This window comes from Mesocricetus auratus, unplaced genomic scaffold (assembly GCF_017639785.1).
Source record: "Mesocricetus auratus isolate SY011 unplaced genomic scaffold, BCM_Maur_2.0 Super-Scaffold_100003, whole genome shotgun sequence".
NCBI lineage: Eukaryota > Metazoa > Chordata > Mammalia > Rodentia > Cricetidae > Mesocricetus > Mesocricetus auratus.
The window spans coordinates 1180328-1202016 of NW_024429188.1; the positions used below are offsets into that span (position 1 = coordinate 1180328).

Here is a 21689-nt window from a genome sequence, read left to right on the forward strand (position 1 = left end):
AAGATTTACTCAAAAAAAATCAGTAGCCTTCCTATATACATATGAAAAATGGGCTGAGAAGGAAATCAGAGAAATATCACCCTTCACAATGGCGACAAATAACATAAAATATCTTCGGGTAATTCTAACCAAACAAACGAAGTGCCTCTATGGCAAGAACTTCAAGTCTTTAAAGAAAGAAATTAAAAGAAGTTATCAGAAAATGGAAAGATCTGGCTGGGCATTAGTAGCGCATGCCTTTAATCCCAGCTCTTGGGAGGCAGAGGCAGGCGGATCTCTGTGAGTTCGAGGCCATCCTGGTCTACAGAGCGAGTTCCAGGATAGCCTCCAAAAATTTACAGAGAAACCCTCTCTCAAAACAAAAAAACAAAAGAAAAAAGAAAATGGAATAATCTCTCATGCTCTTGGATAGGTAGAATCAACATAGTAAAAATGGTAATCCTACCAAAAGTAATCTACAGATTCAATGTAATTCCCATCAAAATCCCAGCACAATTCTTCACAGACCTTGAAAGAGCAATATTCAACTTCATATGAAAAAACAAAAACCCAGAATAGCCACAGCTGTTCTGTACAATAAAGGATAAAGGCATCACCATTCCAGACTTCAAGCTCTACTATAGAGCTATAAAAATGAAAACAGCTTAGTATTGCATAAAAACAGACAGGTAGATCAATGGAATCAAATCAAAGACCCCCGATATCAACCCACACACCTATGAACACCTAATTTTTGACAAATGAGCTAAAAGTATCAAATGGAAAAAAGAAAATATATTCAACAAATGGTGCTGGTGTCTATTGCCATGCACAAAACACAAATCTAAATGGATCAAAAACCTCAATATAAATCCATCCACACTGAATCTCATAGAAGATTAAGTGGGAAATATGTTTGAACACATTGGCACAGGAGACCACTTCCTAAATAGAACACCAGTAGCACAGACTCTGAGAGCAACAATTAATAAGTGGTACCTCTTAAAACTGAGAAGCTTCTGTAAAGCAAAGGACACAGTCAACAAGACAAAACGGCAGCCCACAGAATGGGGAAAGGTCTTTACCAACCCCACATCTGACAGAGGGCTGACTTCCAAAGTTTACAAAGAACTCAAGAAACTAGAAATCAAATTACCAAATAATCCAATTAAAAAATGGGGTACAGATCTAAATAGAGAATTCTCAACAGAACAATCTCAAATGGCAGAATGACACTTAATTGCTCAACATCCTTAGTCATCGGGGAAATGCAAATCAAAACCACTCTGAGATTCCATCTTACACTGATAAGAATGGCTAAAATAAAAAAATAAAAAAAAGAATGGCTAAAATCAAAATCATCAATGACAGTCTATACTGGAGAAGATTGGAGAAAGGGTTAACACTCCTCCATTGCTGGTGGGAGTGCAAACTTGCCCAACTGCTGTGGAAATCAGTATGAAGATTTCTCAAAAAATTAGGGATCAACCTACCTCAAGACCCTGCAGTACCACTGTTGGGCATATACCTGAAGGAGGCACATTCATACTACAAGGACACTTGCTCAACTATGTGCATAGCAACACTAATTGTAATAGCCAGATCTTGGAAACAGCCTAGATGCCCATCAACTGAAGAGTGGATAGAGAAAATGTGGTACATATACACAATGGAGTACTACTCAGCAGTAAGAAACAACAGCATCCTAAAATTAGCAGGCAAATGGGCAGAACTAGAAGAAACTATCCTATGTGAGGTAACTCAAAACCAGAAAGACAAATATAGTATGTACTCACTCACAAGTGGATACCAGACATAAAGCAAAAGACACCCAGCCTATAATCCATAACCCCAGAGAAGCTTAAACCCTCTTCCAGAAACACACGGAAGCAGACGCAGAAATCCACAACTAACCAATGGGCCGAGTTCCTGGAGTACAATCGAAGTGAGGGAGAAGTGATAATATGAACAAAGGAGTCAGAGACCATGATGGGAAAATCCACAGAATCAGCTGACCCCAGCTAGTGAGACTCAGGTCTGACAAATGGGAACCTGCATAAGACCAAACCAGACCCCCTAATATAGGTGACAGTGATGTGACTGGGACAACATATGAGACCACTGTCAGTGGGTCTAAGACCTAACACTAATGCACAAACTGACTTAGTGGAGCCCATTCTATATGGAGAGATACCTTGCCCACTCTAGATATAGGGCTGTGGGGGTAGAGAGGTGCCTTGGTCCTGCCTCAACTAGATGATGGGACAGACTTAGTAGACTTCCTAAGGGAGGCCTTACCCTCTCTGAAGAGCAGATGGAGGAGGGGGGATTGGAGAGAGTGGCGTGGTGGGGGAAGGAGCGAGGGGGAACTGTGATTGGAATGTAAAAAATAAATTAACAAAGAGAAAAATACAAAAAATGTTGATATGAATGAAAAACAGTGGTTATCATAGTTTGGCGATGACAGATAAAGGGAGGTTGAATTTCTTCTTTCGCAGTACTGGATGTTGAATCCAGGACCTCTACATCTGAGCCTAGGAAGCTGAATTTCATCAGTACATACTGTATTTTTTTTTTTTGGTTTTACGAGACAGGGTTTCTCTGTATTGTTTTGGAGGCTGTCGGTCCAGCCTGGCCTCGAACTCACAGAGATCCACCTGCCTCTGCCTCCCGAGTGCTGGGATTAAAGGCGTGTGCCACCACCGCCCGGCCAGTACATACTGTATATACCTGAAAAATATTATATTGCATCTCATTTGTTTGTAAAATTAATACATAGCAATAAAAATATGACTTCAAAGAAACTGAAGAAAAATATGTATATAAAATACAGATTTTTGCATCACTGACTCATGTCTATACAGCAGACTTTGATATTGTTGCTAAATTCCATTTATAAGAAAACTAGAACTATCGACATGTCTTTTACTTCTCCAAGACTTTTACATGTTTGAAGTTTTCATGGTGTATCAATCTTTTTGATAGACGGGTGGAGGAAGAGTTTTCTTAAAAGAAAAATTCTCTATATTTCTTAATAAATCTCAGTAGGTAATAATATTCCTTTATTGTATTGAATTATATTACTAAAACTAATCTGAATTCTCTAACTAGGCATACCTGCAAAAATCTAAATTTTACTAAGTATTAAAAGGTTACTTACCAAAGGACTTTTTCCATACCACTTTCAGACAATATTGCTTTATAAATAAGACCATATATGCTTATGTAAGTGGGGGGTGGATATTCCTATGAGCAGTAACATCCTGTTCTCTGAATAGAAGAAGAAAGTCTGAAATACAAGTGTAGAGCACAGTGTCCTTACCAGAAAGGTAGCTCTCTCAAACAGAAGTACTTCGTCAGCTTCAATAATTTCAGCAAAATTGCGCAGGTTCATTTCCAGTTGTTGAACATTGGGAATCAGCTGATAAACAATGCTGGACCAAGCCTACAAGGACAGAAGCACAATCAACTATTACTAACAGGTAGCCAGTTCCAGGTCTTTGAAATGAGTGAGTTCCCTACAAGACAGACTGTAAAACAAATTGACAATAGAGTCCAAAACAAATATGGATGTTCAACATAACAAAAAATTAAACAAGAAAATAAATCTAATACTTGATTTGTATTCTTGAGTTGAATTTTTAAGAGTTCAAACACTGGAGAAATTTCTTTCCATGAGTAAACAGGCAATTAAATGCCATCGTGTAGTTTTAGGAAAAAAGTTGCAAAGTATGATCTATTATGCTAAAAACCTAATCCAGATATCCAACAAATACTGAAGTCCAACATTATACACAGCTTTAAAAAGAAATAATGCTATATTCAGCATACATCCAAGAGTCAATTTTGTGAAAATATCAGAGCCACAATGACAAGTGGCCCCTTCCTTCAAAGATATAAAATGTCATTATAAACTGACTTCATCCATGAGTATGACTAATGCATGCAGATGAGATTACTTTCATCCTCCTAGTATTCTATTAAGGTGCTTATATTCATATTTCTGGTATAACACTTCCTTTACTGTCACTCCGAATTTTCTTGTTAGGTGTACTTTGTTCTTCTGTCTCCTACAAGACGTCAGAAACCTATCTTAGTCATTTGCATATGTAGCAGCATCCAATAGATAATGAATGCTTGTTGAATAAAATATAAAAGTTTAAGTCAGTTCTATGCAATATTGATGTAAGAGATAGTAGTGACATGTCTCTATTCCAATTCGTTTTACTACTTAGGCATAGTGTTCAAAGTTCCCAGGTCGGTGTTAATGTCACTGCTGAATTTACCTTGGAGAAGGCACCAAAGCTAACCACAGCAGAGACATTGTCACTCACAGCAGTGTTGTGATTAGTCAATTGTCTTTGGTCGTGTTATCTATTGCCATCCTTCACACCGCAGCTGGTTCTTATCAGTGCGTCATGTGCGTCATGTCCATCCTTATTCACGGTTACCTGTTCTTTGGGAATAAGGCTTTGAGAGAAATTCAGCCCATATTAAGCTAGAACAGTACTTTCTAGACAGGTATCTCAAAATGTTGTTATCAGAGTGAGCCTGGGTCAACATAATACTGGGGGGAAATGAATTAGTTTTTAAAAATTCATTGCTGTTTTTAAAAGTCCAATGGCTTTTCTCCTTGGCAAGTCAGGTTTCTGTGTATCTGGTTGTAGACACTTGTCAGATGAGTTGAAACTGAAGCTCTGGCTACCAGTGATAGAGAAGGATCCTTTGCTATGCAGCATCACACTTGTCAATGTATACCAGAAGCAGTCTGAAGGAAAGGTCTGACCACATGAGGACACAGAAGGAGTTAATCTTTAAACCATTAGTAAGCAAGAAAAATGGAAGAAGCAGGAGCCTATGTACCACAAAGGTAACTTCAACCACTACAATAATCACTGAGACCACAATGGGTCAAAATGGATGATGGATGTTAAGCAACACTTCCTATGACAAAGAACAGTGGCAGATTAATCATATCCAAACAAGCAAACTTGGTGACAATGTCAACCCAATCTAAGATTAAAACAAAACTCTTTTGATGTTAAATTTGATGTTCTTTGAACAATTTGTTAAAGATTATTTTCATTTTAGTACAACACATCTAGATGGCTATGAAATAGTTTTAAATATTTTAGTTTTGTTAATATCCTTCTAACTTTTATTCATGCTCTTAAAGTAGGAAATAGAGGAAACATACACACCTTATACAGAGTTTCATCCCAGATAGATGTTCGGAAACAAGAACATTCTAATGGACGAGATAAACGTCTTAAGTCTTCTTCTCGTTCTTTAAAAATCTGAATTAAAAAATTCAACAAGTGGATCAGCATGTAACAGCTCTCCTTCACTGCAAAATCAGAGGTTAATTAATTTATCATATTTTGACAAGGACCTTTTACTCTGTCTTCATAAGAACCTTGAGTATTATTTCCCAAACAAGAGGTTAAACATGTTACTGGCTGTTAGATTTCTTTAGGCTTATCCTGCTTTTGCTGAATATTCATATGAAGCACTGGGAGAAAACAAAATTTATCATACAGAGGTGTCTTAAAATATATGTACACTCCATTCTACCAAATCTAGGTTATTTTATTATGGTAATACCTATATTAAAATTTTGCAAATCTAAACATGTTTTAGTTCTCTAGCATTATAGAAATACCCCTTAATAACATATATTATATACATATATGCAAACATATATATACTTATATGTATCGTATACTTAATTTGCAAACACATATATAACCCACAAAAACAACTAAGCTCTAGCCAGCTAGGGTTTTTTCCTATGTATACATCCCCACACATACAGAGAAAATAGCTATAAAAAACATGTATATTCAGATATGTTTCCCTGAGATTGCTGCGAAGTAAACTTGGAATTTCATCCTGTAAGCAGATCAATTACAGTGAAAATTAAATGCAAAATTCTATGAGGTATCTTATTGGAAAGCATGGGCACTACTGGCTATGACAGAACATGATTATGGAGAGTGGAACTGATCTTGAGGATGTTAGGGATGCCCACTCTGCCCAAGGAAGCAGTCACTACATCCTTATTTAAGAATAATCCAACTTTTCCTGAAGAAGCTGAAATGGACTCCTCAGAGGTAGCTATAAGAGAGTGCTGATTCATTCCTTCCATACCTCTTTGCTTCTAGCTCTATACACATTCAAGTATCAAAAGATTCTTAAAGGTGAGATACAAAGCACGGACCATGAGGAATTATTCTACCCTCTAAAAGAACTATATGATTTCTCCAGTAAATATAGACCAAAATATGAGGATAACTATATGAACAGATATTAAAGGTGTAGGAATATGGTAGAAGGAACACAACATTCACTCAGACCAAATTTATTGACATGGATCTAATAAGCAGAAGATTTATAGGTGAAAAGTTAAGAAAGTGTTTTGCTTGTTTAGTTCCTGCCTAAGACATGAATCAAAACATAACCTATATTAAGGTTAAAATGTCAGACCTGCACTAATATGCTACACAGGAAGGAATCTAACAGCTTAGGGAGTTCACAATGTTCAAGGTTTGTCATTGATCACCTATTCACCAATAATGGGAGGTTCCAGAACAAATGACAATGAGAAACACATTTGTAAGAGAAACCCCAACTTCCTTCCCCAGTTCTCTTACCACTTTCATCTGTAGGCCAAAATTTACAGTGGTAATTGCTACCACTTAATTGGGAAACCTAAATACAAAGGGGAAGTGAGTACTACAGTAGCAAGAGCAATGTGGAAACATTTTATCATCAAATACAAGGAGAGTACCCTTATTTGATTGGACAGAAGAGCCAAAGTACCAATTCACAGAAACCTATAGTTTTGGCTAACGCATCATAGTGCTCCTATAAATAATTTAGAAGGGGTATCTACCACATTCTTTTTTTTTTTTTTTTTTGGTTTTTCGAGACAGGGTTTCTCTGTATTGTTTAGGAGCCTGTCCTGGAACTCGCTCGGTAGAACAGGCTTGGTCTCGAACTCACAGAGATCCGCCTGCCTCTGCCTCCCGAGTTCTGGGATTAAAGGCGTGCGCCACCACCGCCCGTACCACATTCTTATATGATCTATACAAATGAAATAATTTAGGTCAAATGATCAAATATCCAGCACAAATTGTAAAATGTCATAGCTTCTCAACTGGCATCCAGATTTGTGTCACTTTATGAATCTAGAATCCCTTGAATGAAAGCAGAGGTTGGGTCAATTTAAGAAAAGGTGCTGGCTAGGCAGTGGTGGCCCACGCCTTTAATCCCAGCACTCGGGAGGCAGAGGCAGGCAAATCTCTGAGTTCAAGTCCAGCCTGGTCTACCGAGAGAGTTCCAGGACAGACTCCAAAACAATACAGAGAAACCCTGTCTCAAAAAAAACAAAAAAAAAGAAAAAAGGTGCTGACACAACTCCTCAGTTTGACTATTCAGTTTCTATAGAAGACATGGCTCTTATAAAGTGAGTATCATATGCTTAAGAAGTTTCTGACTGCAAGTACAACTACTGGACCAGATGTAGTTAAAATATCAACTCTTCTATTGGCATAGGAATCAAATTTCCCCTTTGTATTTAAGAAGGCTATTGACTTGTTAATTTTGTATCCTACTACTTGGCTGAATGTGCTTATAGCTTGGGAGTTTTCTGGTGGAATATTTAGGGTCTTTTATGTACAGAAACACATATCATCTAAAACTAAGGCTACTTTTACTTCTTCCTCTCCTGCATATTCTTCCTTTCAGTTCTCTAGCCTATCTTCCCTGCTCCCCAGGGTTCAGATTACTTCCAGAGAAGGCTTCCAGAATGAGTTGAGCTAATTCCTTAAATGAAATACTCTCCCATTCCTTTGTGTCTTGGTTTTTCTATACACAAACACATCTGATTGGGTCTGTTTCTCTGGAAAATTCAAACATACATACAAATATTTATATTAGCTAAAATTGCTATTTTGAGAAGCACTTATAGTAATTTTTATTTTAATCTTTTCAGTCTAATATTTAATGAAATTAATGATTGTCACAACTAAGTTAAGAATCTCTTCAGGAATCTCTTCAGGACAGCCTCTAAAACAATACAATACAGAGAAACCCTGTCTCGCAAAACCAAAAAAAAAAAAAAAACCAAGAATCTCTTAAAGACTATTAATATATATTTGAGAATATATAAGCATTTAAAAAACAGTAAGAGAAATTGCAAGTGAATGAAACATTGAAAAGGAGCTCATTTGTTTAAATGTTCCAGCTTTTTATTGCAATTTTGACTAAAAAATATTTTTTTAAAAAATGTGGTGTACTGGGGATTTGATTCAAGGTATCAAATAGGCCAGACAGCACTCTATCACTAAGTTACAACCCCAGCTCTTGAAATTACTTTTAAAATAACTGAATAAGGAGCTAGAGCATTTGCTGATCCTGCAGAGGGCTCAAGGTCAGTTCATGGTTCCCAGCACACATATCAGGTGGCATACAACCAATTGTAATTCCTGCTCCAGGGTATCTGACTCCCTCTGTGGCTTACATAATATGGTTTCCTTACTAGAGCTATTACCAAAAAATTCTTTAGTATGAGGCACTCCTTAAGATATCCTCCAAGGCGGTCTCCCTCTTGTGTATGTCTTAGTGTCGGAATTAAGAGTTGCCTGGAGTGTAACGGGAGCATTTTTCTGTTGGTTCTGTTTTTCAGTGTGTTCAACATTCGGCCTCACCCGTAATCCACCACCATGGCCGAGGAAGGCATTGCTGCTGGAGGCGTAATGGACGTCAATACTGCACTTCAGGAGGTGCTGAAGACCGCTCTCATCCACGATGGCCTCGCACGTGGCATCCGCGAAGCTGCCAAAGCCTTAGACAAGCGCCAAACCCATCTCTGTGTGCTTGCATCAAATTATGATGAGCCCATGTATGTCAAGTTGGTGGAGGCCCTTTGTGCCGAGCACCTGATCAACCTAATTAAGGTTGATGACAACAAGAAACTAGGGGAATGGGTAGGCCTCTGTAAAATTGATCGAGAGGGGAAACCACGGAAAGTGGAAGGTTGCAGTTGTGTAGTGGTTAAGGACTATGGCAAAGAATCTCAGGCCAAGGATGTCATAGAGGAGTACTTCAAGTGCAAGAAATGAATAAATAAAAAATTTTTGCTCAAAAAAAAAAGATATTCTCCAAGCCAAGGAGAAACTATATTCTTGTATAATCTAAAACTGCTTTACTTAGTACTTCTCTATGACATAGAGAAGGATTTTCTTTTTTGTCCTATTTCTTACTATCTAACGTGCTTATTTTACCCTGAGCAAACTGAAGGTAAGACTGTGTCTATGTTTTACCAGACCCAGATCTCATTGAGTCCTCTCTGAATTATAGGTCATTAATTTTATGTGTTTTTGTTAAGATGAAGGTTGATATTTCCTACTCCACCATCCTTGGTCATCTTTGAGTCATACAAATTCATTTATGCCAGTACAATTGTGAGGGACTGTGATTAGCATCTGACACAGTGTGGCAGGTACTCGAACTGGTACCTACCAGTTTCCTAAATTAGTCCAATGATAGCAGACACCTCTCCACATCTTACCCCTGGTGGGTCTTTTAGCTGTGACAATGGGGGGAGAAAACTATTTTTTAAATGACAAAGGTTAGTGAAAGTACATAGTCAGATCTTACCTAGTTCTGAAATACAGAATGCTACAAATTGACCTACACTTTTATAAAGGAAGTCAAGCATGCTAACCATTTGGCATAGCACCTTTTCAGTTTCTTACCAAGTCTCGCTGATCCTCCTGTACCAAATCCATTTTGTGTACCAAGCAAAAGATTTTGGCTTCTGGAGAATTCTGCAGAATGGCCTCAAGACACGACTGATAGTAGTGCATGTCCTTCTCAAGTTCACGGCTCTCCACATCAAAGACATAAATAAGAACCTCCACATTTCGAAAGATGTTGTCACGCTGGCTAGTGAAATAATTTTCCATGAAGGTGTCTTGTCTGGTAGGAAAGAAAATCTAGATAGTAAACAGATCCTCTATTCAACCACTCCTCCTTGAAATTTTTTAGCTTGATCAAAAGAAACACAATCTTCGATTCAAAGAGCAAGTAACAGCTAAACATGTTGAGCTCTACCTTACTCTACTTCAGAGTTTTAACTTGCAATCCTGTAAAATGTTTTGTTTTGTTGTTGCTGTTTTTGAGACAGGGTCTCAATATGTATTGCTGCCTGGACTGGAATTCATTATGTAGAACAACAGGCCGGCCTCAAACTCATGTCTAGCTTCTGCCATTTCAGTTTAAACACACTTACCTTCTGCTCATTCTTTGAGTGGCTGATGGCTCAACTCATGAATCTTTTATACATACTGATCACTCTTTCACACACTGCTTGTCTCCTTCATGTAACTGATTCTGCCTTCTTCTTTAAGATTTCAATCCAATTCATACGTCCTCATAGAAACCATCCCTATCTTGAGTCAGCTCACTCACTGTAGGCTCTTTACCAACACACCTTTCTTATTTAAAACACTTACACCAGTGCAACACTGTACTTATTTGGGTGAGTTTTTAATTAATAGTGTTCAATTCCCTATACAACCAGACAAGGATCATCTTAGATATTATCTCCCACTGTCTCAAAGCTTTTAAAAGCTTAATGAACATTTGCTGAATAACTTCACAGTCAAATATTCTAAATTATATGAAAATGATTCCAATGGTGACTTTTCAGCAGAATGTTACTATCTGTTCCTAGGTTGGATGCCACTTTCCAGAAAGATCTTAAAAGCTGGACAGCAATAAAACAGTAGTGCCATTTAGTGGTGTATATGGGGAGGTGTTTACAAATTTCTAACCCTGCACCTTGCTAATTATAGCTGTGTAACACTGGAAGAATCATAATTTCCCTAAATTACAGACACTTGATCTACAAAACTGAATTCCTTATTTTAGTACCTAAACCCAAAGAACTTGGGTAAGTCTGTTGACATAGATTAGAGAATTGGGAGCAATTACAGTGAGGGAAGATTTATATTCTAAGGTGTTAATCCAGTTGCTAACAAGAAAAGAGTTACTTTTTTTTTGAGACAGGGTATCTCTGTATAACAACCCTGGCTGTCCTGGAACTAACTCTGTAGACCAGGCTGGCCTCAAACTCATAGAGATCTGTCTGCCTCTGCCTACACCACCGCCTGGCTAAGAGTTACTGTCTTAAGAGTTTTTAGTTCTTACATTATTCTGTCAAAATACTCACTGAGCATCTTTTGTATGTTTGGAGCTGGGAAATACCCACCGGACAATAATATCTATTTTGTAAGATACTACAATGTATATTTTATATATTTTAACCTGTTAACTCATCATAATAAACCTATGAGTTGGTTATTTTGTTCTATTGTACAGGTGAAGCTACAGTACAGAGTTTGAATAATATATACCAGACAAAGAACCTATGGTCTTTTTTTTTTTTTTGGTTTTTTGAGACAGTGTTTCTTCTGTGGCTTTGGAGGCTGTCCTGGAACTAGCTCTTGTAGACCAGGCTGGCCTCGAACTCACAGAGATCCGCCTGCCTCTGCCTCCCAAGTGCTGGGATTAAAGGCGTGCACCACCAACGCCCGGCAAGAACCTATGGTCATAATCACTGTGCATTACACTCTCTGTGCTTCAGCACAGAGAGTATTTGACCTTAAAGCAGGCAACAACATCAGCTCAGAGGCATAGTAAGTATACATTTGTGCTGGAATTTTTGATGATTGCCTTGATTATGAAAGGAAATGCTTTGCTACTCTTCCAACAGTAGGTAACTTGGCCAGATAATATATGCTCAGAATCCAATCTACAGTGATAAGACTGTCTAGAAGTAATTACTAAAATGACTATGGCCAGTCTAGTACAACAAATAATAACTAAGAACTCAATACTGGTGTCAGTCAACCTGAGAAATTTAATTTATGTCACTGCAAAAGAGGGGTAATCTATCCCATAGTATACATACTTAGATGGAGCTTATATTGGAACTACTTAACTATTGTCTTATGTAGAGGGCATTTTAAAAAGTGTACAAAACACAGATCTTTCATCAACTGACGATTCAGAAATAGTTTTTAAGCAATGCATCAATGCAAATGTAGTCATTTTAGGTGTTATTTGTTATGCTGATTATACTAGATGACATTGTTACTGCCATCAGTTTCACCAACAAGTAGGCACATGGTACTTACCCACCACAATCCCACAGGTTCAAAACCAGGTTTCCCAGAAATCGAACATGAGAATGTTCTACATCAACTGGAAGATAAATGTTACAAATCTAGCATTTGTAGTAAAGAACATTAAGATAAGAAAAACACTAGCCCATGGTGTTTAGAAGGACCAAAGTGGAGTGAAATGCTCAAAGCCATAACAAGAAGGTGATTTTCAGTTTAGTTATGTGGTTTAGTGGCAAGGTAGGCACCTATACTACCCTAAGCTAAGGAATTGGCTTGTGTCAGTCATTTTTAAAATTCAGTAGTTTAGTACCCAAAGCAGAAACAATCTCCAATTATAATATTAATGTTAAATTTTAACACGCAAGACAGTTACATACACCATTTAATAGATCTTCTCACCCCACCTTATTTCACCAGCTTCCCCACAAAAATTAAAGACAGAAAACAAACACAAAACAAACATAAAACAAAAACAAACTAACTCCTGTACTGACTTCCTCTTCAGTTAATGACTCCATTGGTTCTTCTATTTTTGGATTCCCCTGACCATGTTCACTTCTCCTTTGAGTTCTTTTTAGTATCTTTTAAATCCATTCTTTATTTTTATAATTCATTACCCAACATCAAGGAGGGCCCTTATTACCTCATGCCTATTCTACAAGAAAGCCTTACTTCCTTTACATTATCCACTAGGCTACTGGAAGGTTCATCTTCTTAACACTACTTTGAACATATCACTCCCCATTCAAAACACTTTCAATGGCTCCTCCATGTTTAATGAGGGTGCACTCAAGGTCCTTCACACTTTTGGCTTCCAGTCTATCTTTTTAATCCCCAGCAATTTATAATAACAAATCCTCTCACTTCAACACAATTGTTTTATTTATAGTCCTCCCAACCCTACTACCTCCCCAACCCAACATATTTTACCTTCAGGGGTCGCAAACTTGCTAAATCAAGCCATGTGAGCAAACCTATACCATTAAAGCTGCCTAAATGTCAGTGTAAACATCTACCAACCGGCTAACAGAAGTTGATAGTTACTGAAATCTTGCTCAATTGCCATGAAAAATTACTGGTTCAGGTTTACTAGATCTTTAACATTTTAAATAGTAACTTGGATTTTATGAAAACTTTTACAAGAGATTACTACTTCCAATTTTTCTAAAACATTGTGCAGGCCAAAGAAAGCACATCTATGGGACTTATCCAGCATACAGGCTGTCTGTTTGCGACCTCTGTTTAATTGCTCCCTCCCACAATCCATTGCCTTTTCCATCCTTTGCTACAAAGCACCACCCCTTCTTCCTTTCAAAGGTAATCCTAAAACCCAGACTAGTTCCCACCTCCTCCAAAAGTCCTTGCCTGACAAAAATCCCATTTACCATTATCTCTCTGTATGAACTCATTCAAACATTTAGTAAGCAACTACTCTCTGCCAGGCACTAAAAACATCAAGAAGGGAAAATTTAAGATTTTACAATGAATATTTCTCAAATTCTAGTTATTTTGTTCCATATAATTTATGTGCTAGCTAACTCAATTACATTGTAATATTTCCTGTATCTATCCCTAAGCAGTTACCTAAACTAACTGCTATCTACATTTGTACAATTTTATCTTCTTATAATATATAGACACAAACCACCCATGATAAAGTAAATCATACAGATTTTAAAGTCAAACAGAATTTAGTTTATATGGCAATTCTATCTCTGTATGACTTTGTCCAAGTCATGAAAGCTTTTAGAATTAGCTTCAACTTCTGTGAAAAAGAAGGAAGGAACATGGTATTGAACTCACAGGACTGCTGTGAGGATTCAAAGAGCTATGTACATCAAGTGCCTGGCACATAGTAGGTGCTCAAACTACTTCCCTTTTCCCCTTTACTTCCCCCTCCTTGGAAAAAGAATCATATCTTACATGTCTTTGTATTTCCAACAGAGTCTACGAGAGAGTAGGTGCTCAAACTGCTATTAATTTGAAGACTATGTATACGGTCTAGTACTAAAAAAAAATGGAAAGAAGTGCTACTGAGAAAGGGAAAGACAATAACAAAAGAAGTGACAGGATTCAATGACTTTTTAGATACGGAGTATATGGGATAGAAATCATATTTCTATTCCCATATCACAGCAACAGTTCTCACCAAGTGGCCAATGGCCCCACTGCCAAATCCAGTGGAATTCTTTTAGTCCTTGTTTACTTTCTGCAGCATGACACTGTTGACTCTCTTCTCCTCAAAATAATTCTCTTCTCTTGGTCTCTGGCATCACATCTACAAACTCCTCTGGAAGATCCTCCCTCATGGGCTCCTATGCTTCTTTCTGTCCCTTAAGTGCTAGGATTCATTGGTACTCAACAGTGGCCACCTTCTCATCATTTTTTTCCTCAAGGCAAGATAACTGTCATATTATATTTATCATTTGGATACTAACTAGGTAATACTAGTACAGATTTCTCTATTTTCCTGACTCATATATGTCTGTACTGTAAGTATCCCAAATGGAATATATCCAATTTAACTTATACCTCCTTTCATTCCAACAAAACTGCTCCCCTTTCAGCTTTCTCCATCTTGGTGAATTTAACCAGCTGCCTAATCTAAAACTGTTCATCCTCCAGTCTTCTTCCCTCCCCTCACAATTCTCTCAAAGTTTCCCAGAAAGTCCTATTGACTCTGCCACCGAGGCATATCCCCGACCCAGTAGCTTCGCCCATATCTACTACCACTACCCTAGTCCAAATCAAGCCCGTCATCTCTTAAAGTACTTTACAATTAGAAATTTACTTCTTATAGTTCCAAACATCTGAAAATTCTGAGATCAGGCCAGCAGCAGAGTAGGAATCTAGTGAAAACCAGTGCTCTGGTTTATAGATGATACCTGCTTCTACCCTTGCATCACTCCAATATGTTGTCCACATTAAAGGTATAGTGATGCCTCCAAATTGCTGCATTCTATACCATTCTTAAAAAAACCATGTCTGTGCACACATAATTATATACACTGAGAAGAGGGCCAGAATGGTAACCTCAGAAGTACTAATGGTGGTGTCTCTAGGAAATTGGCTTCACAATATAGAACAAAATAGACGTTTTATACTTGAATAATGTGTGAAGCTTTCACAAGTATTATTTTAAATTAAAAACGTAGCTCTGATCGTGTTACTTTTTTTCATGTTACTTTTTTATTGTTTAAAATTCTCTTATAGGTTGACTATCTTTCTTGGCTTATAAGACATTTTACACATAAATCCCATTTTCTGCTTCCCTGTTACATGCTATGTTCCTTGTGTGTCCCTTCGGTTCTCATATAACCTTTCTGCTCTGTTATCCTGACAGCAACTGAAAACCATAAAGAACAGAGCTTTGGGGAATCATATACACTTAAGGGCAGAAAGAAGGAAACATTATGATAAAGATTATCTATTTTAAAAGCAAGGAGCGGTAGTTAAAGATAAAGGAGAGAAATCAGGGCAATAAAGCATTAAATAAAAAACCAAGAGAATAGAATTTTGAGAAGATAGGAAATCTTGGAGTCGTCAACAGTGTTTGATACTAAAATATTTCATAATCATTTTAGCGGCAAATTTACCATCCCAATAAACACATTTGAACATCTACCTAATAAATTTTTTACTTCAAATTTCAAACTACAGGAAGCTTTAAACTTAACAATCAAACTTTTTTCAGGAACGACAAACCAGGAAAACACTAACACATTAAAGTCAAACAATATTTTAAAAGTAGTACTCTTTTTAAAAAGCAGTAACTGCATCAAAAGGGATTAACAAATAAAAGGCAATGTACTACATATAATCTGAACTAGTCTACATATTTAGCAACAAACACAGACCTTTTCTTCATTAGTGATATGCTAAAACATTAATACCAACATTTTTCATTATATTTTTACTAACTTTAAGGAAATTCAGGAAATACTAACAAGTATTATCAATCAATCAATTTACTACTTGACATATTCTTAGGGGGAAAAGCCCCATCCCACTGACAGTATCTGGCAAGAGACACTTCTAGATATATAAACTTGTTGAATAAATGGCCTATTTTAATGAATAGGAATATATAATTTGCAACATTATGCTTATAATGATGCTGCTGGATTATGTCAAAACTATTTTCAGCAGTTTCAATAATTCTGAAAATCTTGCTGTGAGACTGTTCATTGGATCCAGTTTATTAAAACCAACTCTGCTGATCAGTTAGAAATTGAAATATCAGTGATACTAAGAAAAGATGTTTCAACAAAGTATACAGAATTTAAAATATAGACAGGCTGTGTCATAATAAACAGAAGAGCCCAGACTAATATCCCAACTTTGACACTTACTAGTTCAATGTGATTAAGTTATACTTGCAGTATCTATTAGAATAAAGGTAATATGAAAACTAAAGTAAATGAGAGCAGGAATAAATGCTATAGTACTTCAATAAGCATCTCTACTAAAAAAGCACACATACTAGGTCTGTATATTTAATCTGGAACAAAAAAAGTTAAATACATCAAAAGACACAGAAAAATATTTGGACAAGTACACATTCTAAAGGCTAGATGCCAACTCTACAAGTGTGACAAGCCATAGGAAATTATCTTGACCAAGACTTTTGACAGTAATTTAGATACTTATCAAATATAAAACTGTATGTAACTATGAAGGATGGCAAACATATTAGAGGAAAGAGAGTAAGTAGCTAAAATGAAAATAGGAACTCCCTTTTTATTATGCATAAGAAAACTGCAACTCACTGACTTGGATTCCAAAATAAAGAAAAATGAGGCATTTAATGTAAGAATTTAAAGTTTAAATAATTAACTGTATAAAAACCAAAGTACGTGCATCCTTTAATTAAAATATATGTAAAGACTAATTGGAGCTTTTATTATGATTCAGTAAAAGGAAGGCTGCTCCAAAACAAGAAGGTGGGCCTTCAACGTGCTAACAGCAAAGTAATGCCCAGAATAAGAGATGTAGTAGGCCTGCCTTGTTCTAATTAGACCGCATCTGTTTTCATGTCTTACAAGAAAAATACAGACAAGTTTGAACAAGTCCTTAAAACATTAAAAACTATGTCAAATGAGGAACCAGAAATGTTTAAGGTAAGGTTAACGAAATTTAGGAGATAAGTAAGATAAATTGAGATATTGAGTATTCTCAAATATTTGTAGAGAACAGAATAGAAAGAAAAATAGACTTGGGACTCTATCTAGAAAATAGCTTTTTAATCATCAAGGTTCTACTCAAGTTATGGAGGTCTACACTATATGGCAAGCCTGAAACAGAAATAAAGTCCCTTCTCCTTTGTATCTCAAAGTCTGGAGCATAATGTGCTTGAAAGATGTTTATTATTCTTGAAACCAGATTGGAGCACCTTATAGAACAATGTTAACTTGTCGCTAAAAGTACTAAAGATGCCAGAAACCCAGATTGGAATCTCTGAAGGCTAGACAGAACAATGCCTTACTCACCCAGAAGCCAAGAACAAAGGAAGACTTCAGAAATGCTTAGATGCTTCAGAAAGAAATAACAATTTGCCTTGGAGTAAGGCACTCCCAGGATTTTTGATTCATTGTCTGGTAGCCATGATAGCCCAGAAGTCTACTTTTGGTTGTGAGCCTAGCCTTTAGCAGCTGAGTCATCCCTCCAGCCCAGCCCTGAAGTCTATACTAACATTCTAGCTATTAAGGTTTAATAAGGTATTTCCCAACTCACAGTAAATGTTCCAAAGAGAAGATCTAGGTGTATAAAGAGAGAAACAGCAGAGTGCAAAACTCCTTATTATCCCCAAGTTTTCCTTTTAATAAGGATAAGGACTACCTCCTGTATTAGAAACATCTTAGGTTTTATTGTATGCTAATTTAATGCCTACGATTTTCCCCTTTGTATAAAAGGTTGTAATAAACAAGCATTCTTCCCCAAAATAAACAGGCAAAGGGTCCCTATTCTTGCCTAACAAACAGCAGGATACACAAGAAGTTAGCTAAGAGCATCCCGCTTTGCAAGCAACCTAGAAAGGAAAGCAGCTCCCAAGGATAGTGAGCAATAATAACCAGAATTAGGCCGCGCATTCTGAGGAGAAATGCAAAAAGGGAAAGCATGCTCCAAAGCAAATTCATCAACCTGTGCATTCCCAAGCTGCTGCAATCAAGTGTGTTATGCGTATTATTAACAGCCAAGGTCACCTCACTTTACAATTAGATGAAACATCTTACTTGTTGCACCAAGGCGACGTGTGTCTCTGGCAATATAATTTGCAAAGATAATAGACCTCATGCTGGTCTTACCAGATCCACTTTTACCCATCAACAGCACCTAAGAACAAAGGGAAAAAGTTAGCAATCTAGAACAAATCTAGTATAAAGGGATCCATTTCTCCTCTGTAGTTGGCATATTACTGAAGTGGAAGTACCAATGACCACTATGGATACCTGTAATTAATTAAGCTCTTCCCAAAAAAAAAACATTCCAAATGCCAAGCACTTACCTGCTACAAGTTACACATCATTTTAGGAATTCAACAGCAGCGAGTTTGTTATTATACATATTTTATTTTTACCATTTTAATTATGTGTGTGTGTGGGGAGGTATGTGCACATGAATACAAGTGCCAGAGATGTGAGGTCTCCTAGGAGTTGTAATGACAAGCAGGCATAAGCCACCTGATGTGGGTGCTGGGAATAGCAGTATGTAATCCTAACCACTGAGCCATCCCTGCAGCCCCTTGTTATTATACATAATATTTATTTAGAACTATGTTAGAAAAATATCATCTTGCATATGCCTTGAATCCCAGAACTTGGGAGGAAGAGGCAGGCAGATCTTTGTGAGTTCGAGGCCAGCCTGGTCTAAAGAGCTAGTTCCAAGACAGTTAAGGCTGTTATACAGAGAAACTCTGTCTCCAAAAAAAATACCATGATGCTGGAGAGAAGGCTCAGTGGGTAAAAGTACTGGCTGCTCTTTAGAGGACCTAGGTTCAATTCCCAGTACCTACATGGCAGCTAACAACTCCAATTCCAAGGGATCTGCCATCCTCACGCAGACAGACAGGTAAAACACCAATGCATAAAAATAAATCTTGAAAATTTTAATTAAAAAAGAAAGCTACCATTTTAATAAGAAACCAACCTATTTCTCCTATGATGCAAGGTTATATATGCACTGACCCAACTATCAGATTTCATAATAACTGAAAAGCTCCTCCTACTTCTCTGCTCAAGATCAGCTGTTTTCATTTCAGCCCATGATGTCATTGCTTTCACATAATTCTATGTCTTTCTTTCATCAGTTTCTGTCAGTTCCTTTTAACTTTCCTATGTCCTACAAAACTGCCCACTTAAATTACACATAAGACCATTCTTGGTTTAGCTATCTATTTCTGTCTTTACCTCTGCTTCTCCCAGCCTGGAACTTTTAGTATCTGACATAGTCTCTGCTTCCAGCCCTCTAGGGAGTCCTGACTCTATGTCTGCATTCTCTACCATTTCCTCCTCCTTCTCCTCCTCTTCTGTTTTTCAAGACAGGGTTTCTCTGTGTAGCTCTGGAGCCTGTCCTGGAACTGGCTCTGTAGACAAGGCTGGCCTTGAACTTACAGAGATCCACCTGCCTCTGCCTCTGCCTCTGCCTCCCGAGTGCTGGCAATAAAGGAGTTCACCACTGCCCAGATCCTTTATTCTTCTTTCAACTAAGTCCTACTTATTCTTCAACACTTGGTTCAACAATCATCTTCAGAATTTTCTCTGGAGCTGGGGATGTAGCTCAGTACTAGAGTATTTACCTAATATAAGTGAAATCCTGGGTTTAATCCCCAATATCCTCCCCATAGTTTCTCTGATCCAAATGCCTTAGACCAGTGGTTTTGAACCTGTGGGTCGTGACCCCTATGGGGGTGGTCAAAGGACTTTTTCAGAGGTTGCCTAAAACCATTGGAAAACAGATTTTACATTATGATTCATAACTAGCAAAATCACAGTTATGAAGTAGCAACGAAAATAATTTTATGGTTGGGGTCAGCACAACATGACTGCATTAGGAAGTTGCATTAGGGTGGCTGCATTAGGAAGGTTGAGAACCGCTGACTTAGGTATCTTGCCTGCCCTCTAGTGGTCATACTATACCATTGCAATCCACAAAGCTCTGCAGTCCCTTGTTTTGGGAACTCTCTCACAAGACTGTTGAAGGGCAGAGGGAGTATCTTTGTATCCTTTGTATCTCCAGTGCCTAATATGTAACAAAAGCTTGAAGTATGTTCATCAAAAGAATGAACAAGCCATTAAAACCAAAATGCAGTGATAACTGTCTGAAAGCAAGACATTACAGTCATCTTTCTTGTGTGAGGATTTAACATAAGACACCTGTGAACAACACCATATATTCTTGCATTAAATGACTTTCAAAGAGTCCTTTTAAACACAAAGTTTATGAAATACAATTCTGAAAACCCCTCCGTTTCAAATGAAAGGGATACCTAATCCCCATTCTACCTCCAATCCCAATGTATTTTATTGAAATGTCTGATTAAAAACATAAGGAGCATTAATGAAAACATACTGTACATGGATTTATTCAATCCAACAATTTATACAGCTTTACCCCACGAAGAAAATGTAACTGATTAGCTAGTGTAAAATTAATATGGAAGCTTTCCTGTCCTTTGCAAAAAAATTTAACTGAAAACAATATATATTTCTGGGGATACAAACTGATTCTTTAATGCATGTACATTGCGGAATGATTAAATCAAGTGAATGTTTGTCCTTTTTCTCTTTTCACAGTTCTTTAAGTTTTTCATTGTATCTAATTTTTGTTCCTAATCATGTAGAGATTTTTGGCATTTTTAGGCATCCTTGTTGATAGTGACTTCAAATATTTCATCAAAAACATCCTCCTAGCAAACTTAAGGCACAGAATTATATTTTGGATGAAGTCAGGCTAAGAATATTAGACCTTTTCATAAAAAGGCAAGGATAATTATGTTTGAGCTGTACAGGGTTAGGTTAGGGTTAGGATTAGGGTTAGAGTTAGTTCCCTCACGTTACGTTCCTAATAGTCTTATGAGGGTTATAACTACTTTTCAAATGATGCTAAATCCCACAAAAGTCAGGAAATTTGCTTCAGAGCTATATCTTAGGGACACTAAGTCCCCATAAAAGTACAAAGCAAAGAACATCAAACTCCAGCTAGCACAACCCATGTAACATTTTATTTGGGTTCAAGAATCAATGTGAGCAGAGAGGTCTGTGTAATATTTGTATATGGCTTGACTCCATGAAACTAATTTTAGACAAAGTGAATCTGCCATTAAATAAAGGGATGAGAGTCTGAAAGGCCATATAGGTTATTGCCATAGTTCAGAAAAGGACAGATTTCCTGAACTGTAACTTCTTACCTTTTTCTTCATGTTTCTAATGTACCTAACACATCTTACCTTTTTCTTCATGGCTGCATTTGGCATTGTCCACCTGTAGATATAAACCAAAAGACAGTGTTTCCATGATC

General features: G+C 37.1%; 2 protein-coding genes across 4 annotated transcripts in view; one reads left to right on the forward strand and one right to left on the reverse strand.

Moving 5' to 3' along the window:
* Rragb (Ras related GTP binding B) overlaps positions 1-21689 on the reverse strand; it is a 50189-nt gene that overhangs the window by 27110 nt on the left and 1390 nt on the right. For 2 of the 3 annotated variants that reach the window (XM_040743971.1, XM_040743969.1), the window contains exons 2-8: positions 21619-21652; positions 18407-18506; positions 14097-14180; positions 12186-12252; positions 9741-9963; positions 5181-5276; positions 3302-3424 (exon numbers count right to left, since the gene is read on the reverse strand). In XM_040743971.1, coding sequence (XP_040599905.1) covers positions 3302-3424; positions 5181-5276; positions 9741-9963; positions 12186-12252; positions 14097-14180; positions 18407-18506; positions 21619-21652 — 727 coding nt within the window. The remainder of the gene's footprint in view (positions 1-3301; positions 3425-5180; positions 5277-9740; positions 9964-12185; positions 12253-14096; positions 14181-18406; positions 18507-21618; positions 21653-21689) is intronic. The other variant, XM_040743970.1, reaches the window with a different exon arrangement.
* Positions 8672-9107, forward strand: LOC121139939 (40S ribosomal protein S12-like). Its single transcript, XM_040743972.1, has one exon. The coding sequence runs from the start codon at positions 8706-8708 to the stop codon at positions 9102-9104; it is 399 nt and encodes a 132-aa protein (XP_040599906.1). The 5' UTR covers positions 8672-8705; the 3' UTR covers positions 9105-9107.

Coding starts and splice junctions, on each gene's coding strand:
- LOC121139939 (XM_040743972.1), top strand. CDS start 8,706: ATGGCCGAGGAAGGCATTGCTGCTGGAGGCGTAATGGACGTCAATACT.